General features: G+C 33.2%; 1 protein-coding gene across 2 annotated transcripts; it reads right to left on the bottom strand.

Moving 5' to 3' along the window:
- Positions 1 to 236: 236 nt before the first annotated feature.
- Positions 237 to 4,625, bottom strand: LOC110725614. Of its 2 annotated transcripts, none has more exons than XM_021905084.1 (6): positions 4,180 to 4,625; positions 3,964 to 4,078; positions 3,755 to 3,869; positions 2,471 to 3,412; positions 1,443 to 1,498; positions 237 to 1,347 (listed from the first exon to the last, which is right to left on the bottom strand). In XM_021905084.1, exons 1-6 carry the CDS (start codon positions 4,278 to 4,280, stop codon positions 1,264 to 1,266), a joined length of 1,413 nt encoding a protein of 470 aa, XP_021760776.1. In that variant the 5' UTR covers positions 4,281 to 4,625; the 3' UTR covers positions 237 to 1,263. The 2 variants fall into 2 exon arrangements, 1 of the variants encoding a protein (XP_021760776.1); XR_002512200.1 differs by having other exon boundaries at positions 1,262 to 1,347; positions 1,443 to 1,725; positions 4,180 to 4,624.
- Positions 4,626 to 10,066: the final 5,441 nt, after the last annotated feature.

Raw genomic sequence — 10,066 nt, 5'->3', positions numbered from 1 at the left:
TTAAGTTTCAATTATACATAAAATACAGTTGGGTAACAATTGAAATGATTTTCTCTAATCTATTCGGTTTTTCCTATGATGGTGGCCGGTAAGATCCTCAAATCGACATTACAGAATCAATGTCGCTGAATCATCCAGTCGTAAGAGTCATGATATGCAAAGAAAGTTCATCACAACAATAATACAAGCAGCCATAGAGCAACCGGCAGAAAAGCTCAATGGTACAAAAGATGACGTTAAAGCAACAAGAAAACATGCTAACATATATACCTGGATAACATATGTTTTGGAAGCATATTGTGACCATTACAGTATATTTGGGCCACTACACAGGAAATTCTACTACAATTAGACTCAAAATTCAACAGCTATAATGACCTATAAGTCCTCTATATGTCAGAGATATATATAGGGTTAAATGATATTCATGTTGAAATAACATGATTGAATGTTATCAACAAACATTATACTGCAGCAATGCAACAGAATGCTTATCTCCTTTGTTCTAAAAGATAGTCCACCTCTACATCAGTAGATGCAGCCAAAGCCATGCAGCTAATGGCCGAACCTGTAAGAAATTTAGGCATACTACAACGTGTGGAGACTTACAAAATATAAAGCGAGTCATTGAATCCGAAATTTGACATAACTGTGCCGAATGGGGATCGTTGTTTGGCAAGTATCAGTTTCTGCTGTAATTGAAAGCAATGTTTGCCAGGCAAAGACAATCCTTTAGCTTTACCGATGACAGCCGCTTATTCAGTCTATTCTTCAGCATTTTTCCCACATACAAGGACACAAGTATGTTGTCAATTCTCATCTGTTAATGCAACAATGTAGTCTGGCATAATGCTCTAAGAACTAGTCTCAACAACTAAACAAAATTTTGCTGCCTGCCCTGCATACTTTGGCAAGCATGAACCATAGCTTATGATCTTGGACCAGAAAATGGAATCATCTTCTTTCTTCTTCTGTTAAACTCTCTGCCCGTTCAACAATTAGATACGCAGCCAACAAAACCTTGTACTGTCAAATACTGGACAGGCCGATTGTACAAAATTTCAAACTCCTTAAGCAACATACATGATTACCACAACGCCCAGGTGCAGATAGTAAACTTACAATTTTATCTCCATACAGCCCTCCCTCTCACACCCTCTTTCTGTGATTAGGGGCTGGGAGTGTATGATCTTAGAATGAGCAGAGCAAATAACCAGTTAAGTACCAATGATTCACTGAATGCAAGCTTTACTGTTGCTTCTTTTAATATAGCACAACTGCTTGTCCGGGAATATAGCTTTCGCTAACAACAATTTCCTCACATCCTACAAAAACAGTATCAATCACCTGCAATAGAGACAACAAAAGTACAATTCTGAGGATAGCATTATCAAAAAAGCACCAAAAATGATTAACTGAAATAGAAATTGAAGAATATTGACCTTGTTGCATTTCTCCTTAGTGCAAGGGAGCTCTAGTTTCATTTGTGAATTGTTTTCTGCAAAAACGTGCAAGAGCAGTGGGTTCTTCACCACATTCTAAACTTTACCCGTGCAAAATGAAGAGTCCACTAACAGTGGAGAAGTTCTAAAATTTGTAAATGACTCCTCCTAAAGAGATCTCCCCCCTGTACAGGTTTCAAAGTCTTCACTCATAGCACATTATCATTTTAAATGACTTTTTGCTATTTCTTGTTCTTTGGACTGACATTTTTCATGCTACCTCCTACCACAATTTGACAACAAACCTTTAGAATGCCTCATAAAAACACAATTGAGAGATATGCAATCTTACCACTAGAATTTCTAGCCTAGCCTGACATCAAGAGCTCCTCAACTTCTTTTAAATAACTTTATCCTATTATTAAATGGCTTCAAGCTATTACTTTGCATAATACCATCTAACTTGAAGGAGTTTCCTTTTGGGTGGCCAAAGGTAGATATTTACACTCAATAAAATATACAATTTTGGGCCATCTGAAAAACAAATCATTAGCTGTCATCTGGTGACGATGAATCTCCACTAGTACCGCCAATATTGTTCGATATTTGCAACATAAATGATCCCTTCACATAGACTTTCAATCAAAAACTTTGAAATTTCAACACAGTATCATTGGGTGGGAAGCTGTCATGGTATGGCAATTCATGCACCTCCCAACCAGAGATCTTCATTTGTCAATATATGGCCCTCTTATCATTTTAGCCAATCTTCATAAAGATAGGATCTAAGTTATGGCATTTTTATCTAACAGTCTTAGTTGGAATAGCAGCCCTATCTTGCAATATTGAGTCACAATTACGTTACTCACATAAAAGTGTTCTTTTAAAACTTATTAGCTAACTTGCAACATTGCTATTAGCAACCTAACAGTACTATGGAAAAGTTAGCATCAGGGCCAAGACAAAATTAGACATTGCATCCACAATATTTCATTGCATTTCACTCATTCAAAAAATGTGTTACAAACCTGGCCATCTATATTGACCATGAAACTGGTTAGGTTGGAACTCCGGAAGCCATTGAGCACGCTCATCATCTAACTCAATATGATCTGGGGCTTTACGCTTTCTTAGAATTGCATTTCTTTCAAGAACCTGACCCTCCTGTTCCGGTCTGTTGTCACGTGATTCAGAGAGATCATTCCCACTTTGCCTGGGGAAGAAACAAAACTCGAGATTCTTAGAACATGGCTCTGAATACATGCTGATCTCTCGATGACTACTTGAACCACCATCGCTGGTCAGATGACCAAGACCTTTTTCCACACTTGGACCAGGGCAGGAAGGACCCAATCGTAAAGACAAATCACAGTCCATTTCAGCTGCCTTTCCACGGTAGTCAACTGAATTTTCTTGCCCATGTTTATCTGCTGCAGTTTCTACACTCCCACCAGGTAATAGATTCCTCGTGCTGGTAAAACAAGGAGGCTGTGTTCCATGCCAACCCACTGGTGTGCCAACAATTACATTCCTAGAATTTGAACTTTGAGGTGACCGGAACCCAGTCTGGGGGTCAACATTTTGAAAATTACTACCATAGTACAATGGATAAATAGAACCAAAATTCAACAAGGAGTTCGGTTCAATAGTCACGGAGGGCATAGGTCTTGGGAAGCTGAATTGAGGATAGGGATTAGGGTGAGTAGCAATGTAGCTAGTATTGGGCGCCATTTGGCTGCTAGAAAGCGAAGATGTACTAGCCTGGTTTCCCATTGTTGACCTTGAAATACTCAACGGACTTCCCACGAGGTTTGGTGGCTGAGGGGGTGGTCTGGGGTAACTAGTTTCATCGGGAACAGCTGGAGCTGCCTGAGCAGGTTCTTGGAATCTTGGGTTGAGATAACTCCTTGGATTACTGTTCCGCTGGCTACGTGATGCTCTAACAGGATGACATCCCAGAACAAGGGCAGCTGAACAACAGAATTACATGGGGAAGGATTAATCTTTGCTTACTGATCCATACACACCTCATCACATAATGAATTGGGCACTCTGACAAGCCTATGATAACATACTGCCAAAAATGAGAGAGAAATAAACCCTTCAGCTAAAACCTAACCCTAAGCTTTTGCATGATGCTAAAAATTAAATGAATTTGACAACAAAAATCACTACAAAATCATCAAAATTTTCAATACCCATTACAATGCACAACCTAACAATCTCCAAAATACCTCAAAGAAACAACTTTTTCAAGAAATTGAGATCCAACTACAACAAATTATTACCAAAAACTCAGAAAAAATTGATACCTTCAATACATGGCTGAAGAAATTGACCAGTTTCAGTACTTTCATCTCTTCTAATTATAGTATCAATAGCTTCATTAAGGCGCTCCCAAAGTGTTTCAGGATCCACATACTCAGCCTAATCAATCAAACAATGTACACCCAATAAGCTCAAAAAACCAAACAAATGCTCAAAACCCACAAAAACCCAGAAATTAAAAACACAAAAATACCTCAGAATTAGCTTTAGAATACATGATTTCTTCAGCTTTCAGCACAACACGAGGCAACTTCTCTTGCCATTCTCTATTCTTTCTAGTAACAGAGCTATGAGCTTCAGTGACAACTCTGAACAAACACATGGTGGGCATTACAAAAAACGAACCAAAATTCACAGAAATTGAGCTGAATTATCAATGGAAAACAAAAAATAAGAAAAACCCAGAAACCTGAAAATCTGTTGAATGATTGAACCTCTGATGGGTTGATGTCTATCACTATGCCAAGCTCTTCGAACACACTCATATGGTCTTGGGCCTGGTCTAGGCATCTTGTTGAGTCTCAATTGAATTGAATTTCTTTGTTGGGGTGAAAAGAGTGAGAAGAGAGAGAAAGAAATAGAGAAAAGAGAAGACTGATAAGGAAGTTATTCTGTACATGGGGTTGGGGGTTCCCCTTTTGGCGCACCTTCTCCTTCTCTCTCTCTCCTCCTCTCCACTTCAATCTCCTGTTGCTTTCGTGCTTTTTTGCCTAGCAGACAAGAGCCTCTATGGGGTAAACTTGGATCGTATGCTCTCTGAATTTTCGATACTCTATAGGTTAAGTCAAAATAATCCCAACTACAGAGTATTTTTTTTTAATTTTTAAAATAATCGGTTGTATGTTTGATCTCTTGTTGCTTTCAATCCTCTTTGGCTTTGGTTATAACAGACAAGGGCTTGAGAGCGAAGTGATCATATAATATAGTTGTTCCGCTATTATATGTCTTTGTTATGGAGTTTATTCTCAACTATCGCTATGTGTATGTAGAATGTTAAATTATGCATCTTTAGCTAAAAGAGAAGTGATCAAGTACAACTAATCAACAAATGATCATATATTATGGTTGTTACGCCTTACGCTGATTAAAAAATAAAAAAATAAAAAATCTTAACTTACATGTTATTTTTCAAAATAATTTCAACTATCCATTCAAAAAACTTGGATTGAGAAATAGTTTGTGAAGAATAGTAGGTCAACAAATGAAATTTTTTCTGTGAAGGCGGATGCACCATGCTTGGTGCATCCAGTGTTCTTTAAAAATAGGCGGAATGAACATTTAGCTATTCAGTAAAGAACATATAGTTGTTTTGTAAAGAACATATAGCTATTTTATAAAGAACATCCAGTTTTATATGTTTTTTTGTAAATCTAAAGAACATTTGTAATATTAATAAAGAACATGATAATATTAAAGAACATTATTCATATAATAAATGTACATTTGGTATAAATGATCATGTATGTATATGAAAATGTACATTTTACTATATTATAATGTACATTGTATTATATTCTAATGAACATATATATGTTATAATGTTGGTTACATGTTTTATGTACATTGTATTATTTGCATCATATAAGTATATGAAAAAAGAACATTTTACTATATTTTAATGTACATTGTATTATTTGGATCTACAACTTTTTCTAAATTTGTCTATTTGCTTGTTTTCTTCTTCCAAAATATATTAATCGGTTGATCTTCTTCAAGAATTTCATTTTATTTCTCATTGCAACAACAAAATTATATCAAAATCGCAATTAATTTTCAATAAAATCAAATATTACAATTTTTATTTCAATCAAATTTATAAAAAATAAACACTCAAACTCAAAATAAACAAGTATGAATCTCAAATAAACAAGTATAAATGTCGAATTTGGTCTTACCTTTCGTTTTTATTTGTCATCTTGAACAATTTTGAGCTCAAAATTTCGAATTTCTTGAAATTTTGTTTGAGGTTTGAGGAATTTAAATGGGTTTGAAGTTTTGTTTGGATAGAGAAAGTGAACTTTTGGTAAAAAAAAATTGAAATGATATGTAATTAATGTATGGTAAAAAAAAAATAATTATAGTACTATTTATCAATTTCATTATACAAAATGTCTTTTTAAAAAAATATATATACAAAATTGTTGCATAAAAAACTGATGTACATTATAAATGAACACTATGTTCTTTTATGTATATGTTCATGTACATTATAAATGGCTACTATGTTCTTTTATATGACCATGTTCATTAGTATATATCTGAATGTTTATTCCGCCTTTTTGTATTTTGGAGCGGATGCACCATGTGGATCGTGCATCCGCCTCCACGAACCAACTACTCAACTACCTTTTCAATGGAAAAATATCAACTATACTAGAACTATACAACACCAACATAATTGGCAATTTTGGATTTTCTTTTTTAAAATGTCATATGCAAGTTCTTATAGTGTCATTGTAAATTTGTAACACCATCAAAATCTGGGAAGTTGTTATATACACCCGGGTATACCGTACATCTATGAGTATTTGTTCTTATTTTGATGATTGTCTTTCATTTTATCATCAAATGAAGAACAAAAACTAAACTAACTTAGATAAGTTGGATGTACGGTACACCCGTATATATACAACAAATTCTATCATAATCTTCAGCAAAAGCAATTACTAATTAGAGAAGCAAACCTAATGTTATAGAACAATTTGTTGCTGACTAAACTACAAACTTTATCATTAAGATTGTACTTAATAGAGGAGCAAACTTTTATCATGATCTTGACTTTGAAAAACCCTGAAGGATTATCTCTTATCACTAATATAGATATGCTAAATAATTGAAAAGGTTGAATGGACTTAATTGTACAAAGACAGACAAGAAGAGTTTTGAATTTAAGGGGAAGAGATCATATATCATAACAAGTTATAATGATAGTTGAACACCCCCTCCTCTTCCACACAAAAAGCACGACGTAGTATTTTATCCGTGTATAACTAAAATGTATAGTCGAAACGATGCCCCCACAAACTTGAAAATGACTTGTATTACAATTACTAAAAACTCATACAAAGATATTTTGCTTTTATATATGAAGTTACATGACAAGTTCATTTTGATAACTTGTACGAAGTATGTCTTATGTACAGTTTTCTGGTAAATTCAATTAAAAAAAAAATAGTCTAAATAATTTCATCAAAATAACACCTAGGTTGAGATAATTTTGAATCAGACATTCTGACATGTTCAGACAAATAAATCGATGGATAAATTAAACTCTTTGATTTTTTTCTTTTCTAAAATCAATTCATGCTTTTGGCCATCAAGAGCAAGTTTAGTTTTCATTATACATGCAAGTTGATAAAATTGGAATAAGCTTAAGAATTTAGGAAAAATTACTTTTAATAAACCAACCTTTGCTCCATTCTTCCAAAATAAACCAACCTTTGGATTATTTCAGATTAATCCAACCTTTTACCCCCATCTTCCCATATCAAACCCAACAGGTCACCAAGTCGGTATAACCGGTTACCTTGCCTACGTGTCATTTTCTTATTGGTTTATTTTTTAATTTACAATTTTTCTTAAAAAAAAAATCACCCCACTTCTTTCTCTCTCCTCTCTCTTTCTCCAATCTCCATGACCACCTCCTTCACCCTTCCTCCTTCACTACCACCTTACCTCCCCTGCCACTTACCCACCAACAATACACAACAACCACCATGAATTTGGCCCCAAATCCCCATCCACCTCCATTTCCGTCACCCCCACCAGGGAATAAAAAAAAATTGACTTGTTGCTTAGGTAGCAGGTCATTTGGGTGTGATATGGGAAGATAGGGGTAAAAGGTTGGATTATTCTGGAATAATCTAAAGGTTGGTTTATTTTGGGAGAATGGAGTAAAGGTTGGTTTATTAGAAGTAATTTTTCCAAGAATTTATTAAGTTTTATGTACATTTTCTTAACTATATTAGCATTATACGGAGTTGCATTGCACTCATTTGCACATATACCATAGTATTAATTTGTTTAATACTTCTTTTTTTTTTTTTTTTTTTTTTTTTGTATTTATTGTTTTTTCTTTTATGGTTTTTTTATTACAAAAGAAAGTAGCTTGTCGTTGTAGAGTTTGTAACTTAAATCATGTGACAACCCAAATTTACATGTACATATATAGCTAGCTATTGGGGACAATTTTGTACTGTGATAAAGAAGAGGTCATTTTCACAAAAAAGAAAATCATACAAGAGATCATAACTCAATTGTACATGGTTAGGTATAATTTATTGTTTAAAAATAAATAAATAACCTTGTTTGTTGGTTGATAGTAATTAATTTAATTATGTTTGTTTGATCTATCCCTATGCTGCCATGTCTCCACTTTTAACTTAGACAATTAATTAGCTTTTTTTTTTTTTTAATTGAAGCCACAATTAATTAGCTAACTCCTACTTGATTGATTGATTTTTTTTTTGGTTGATCTATAATATTTTTGATGGAGGATAATAATCATATAATCAATAATTTCCACTTATGTGACTTTTTGAAGTGCTTGCTTTTATTAGTGTTTGTGCAAAAACAACACCCTATTAATCTATTCGTTCCCACTTGATGTTGGGATTTTTGGGCATGTCACATAAGTGGAGCCATAAGGTTGTGGTTGTTGCATTGTTGGGGGTCACATATGAAAGGACACTTAGGTTGTGTCTAGGGATTCATCTTAGATTTCAAAATTTGAAGCAAATATACTCCGATCCATCAACAAGACTACAACCATATTTTTCATAGGGTCGAAACTCAAAAGGACGTACACCTAGGTTTCATTGTGCCTTACCAGGATTCATCGTAGAATTTATAATAATGACATTCAAAGTTTAAAGGGGATATATACGTAGCATAATTAATTAATATATACAGTATAATAGTAGGCGAAGACTTCATTAGTAGTAGATTTTACTCAAATGAGTGTATGGTAAGTGCAAAAGGCAATGATGGAGATGACACGACTTAATCACAATTTTTAGGTATAATTGTTCAAGATTTTAACCGACTAAACTAACTAATAAAGTAAAATATAGGTAAATAGATGGTATACATCAAGAGTGCATGAAACATATATGTCTTCATTATAAATGCATTGTCTGTAGATTTAATGAACAAATTTTGCCTTCATTTGGCCGGGTTGGTATAATATATTACATACAGACATACTACATTTGTACTAATTTTAACCTACAGAGCAAATTTTTTTGATTTAACATGTTGTTGGCTTCATTGTCAATAATTTAAGAATGTCTTATAAAAAAACACAGTATAATAAGGGCGTGGCACAAATCAATCATCTTAAGAAAATAGTGATTTTTTTTTAATTCTTTTGTATAATCAATAAAATTATAAGGAATACCCTGTTCACTTCATCTTAAAAAATAATATTCATTAAAAATAATTTCAATCTAGCAAAAATAAGTTCAGTTCAGTTTAGAAAAAATAATTTATGTTCAGTAAAAAGCAGTAAGTTCAAAGAGGAAATATAACATAAAATCAATAAAAAAAAATTTCAGTTCAGTAAATTTAAGTTCAACAAAAATAATTTCAGTTCAGTAAAAATAATTCCAGTTCACCAAAAATAAGGTGAAGTGAACGGGGCCTAATATGAAATATGGAGTATAATTTTATGGTTTAAAGTCAAACCTTAAATATATAGACATTTACATATAATAATTAGCTAGATAATACTTCCTTTAAATTTCTTATCTTGCTCATCATAAAATTATCTACGGAGTATGTATAATTTTTTATTTCCTAGCTTTTTTCTTGTCAACAATATTCTAATCGTTAAAGTTTCGTTGATCTGAATTCCCGATCATGAAACCATGCATGTAGCTGATGTAGGATTAGGTCTACGTAAGTCTTTCATCGATCCCATCTCATATCACAATTAAAATTACATTAAACATACGATTATATATTCAAACGAACCATAAATAATAACATGAAATACTAGTATAAAGATGATGATCCATAAAAACCTAGAATTTGTTGTCAAAAAAAAAAAACAACCTAGAATTGGACCACCATACTTTGTAGTGTAATGCCTTCAATTCTTGGAATTAATGCATGTTGGTTAGTGATAGTAAGGTCAGACGTCTAAATTTTACTTAATTAATCATCCCATTTATTTGATTGCTTTTTCACCACACTAGAAGACACCAATCCAATCCAATTTTTGGCTCGAATCTGATCTATAGTACGATGTACATTTAAGAGCAAACATACAATTTAATACTTGTACATTTTCTAAT

This window comes from Chenopodium quinoa, unplaced genomic scaffold (assembly GCF_001683475.1).
Source record: "Chenopodium quinoa cultivar QQ74 unplaced genomic scaffold, ASM168347v1, whole genome shotgun sequence".
NCBI classification, from domain to species: domain Eukaryota; kingdom Viridiplantae; phylum Streptophyta; class Magnoliopsida; order Caryophyllales; family Amaranthaceae; genus Chenopodium; species Chenopodium quinoa.
This window is presented reverse-complemented; position numbering and strand designations above follow the sequence as displayed.

Bases quoted from the DNA above. Each gene is read 5' to 3' on its own strand.
- LOC110725614 (XM_021905084.1), bottom strand. From the start codon at position 4,280: ATGCCTAGACCAGGCCCAAGACCATATGAGTGTGTTCGAAGAGCTTGG. The intron at 4,079-4,179 runs GTTTCTGGGTTT...GTGTTTGTTCAG, and splicing joins ATCATTCAACAGATTTTCAG to AGTTGTCACTGAAGCTCATA. The intron at 1,499-2,470 runs GTTTGTAACACA...ACGTTTTTGCAG, and splicing joins TGGTCAATATAGATGGCCAG to AAAACAATTCACAAATGAAA.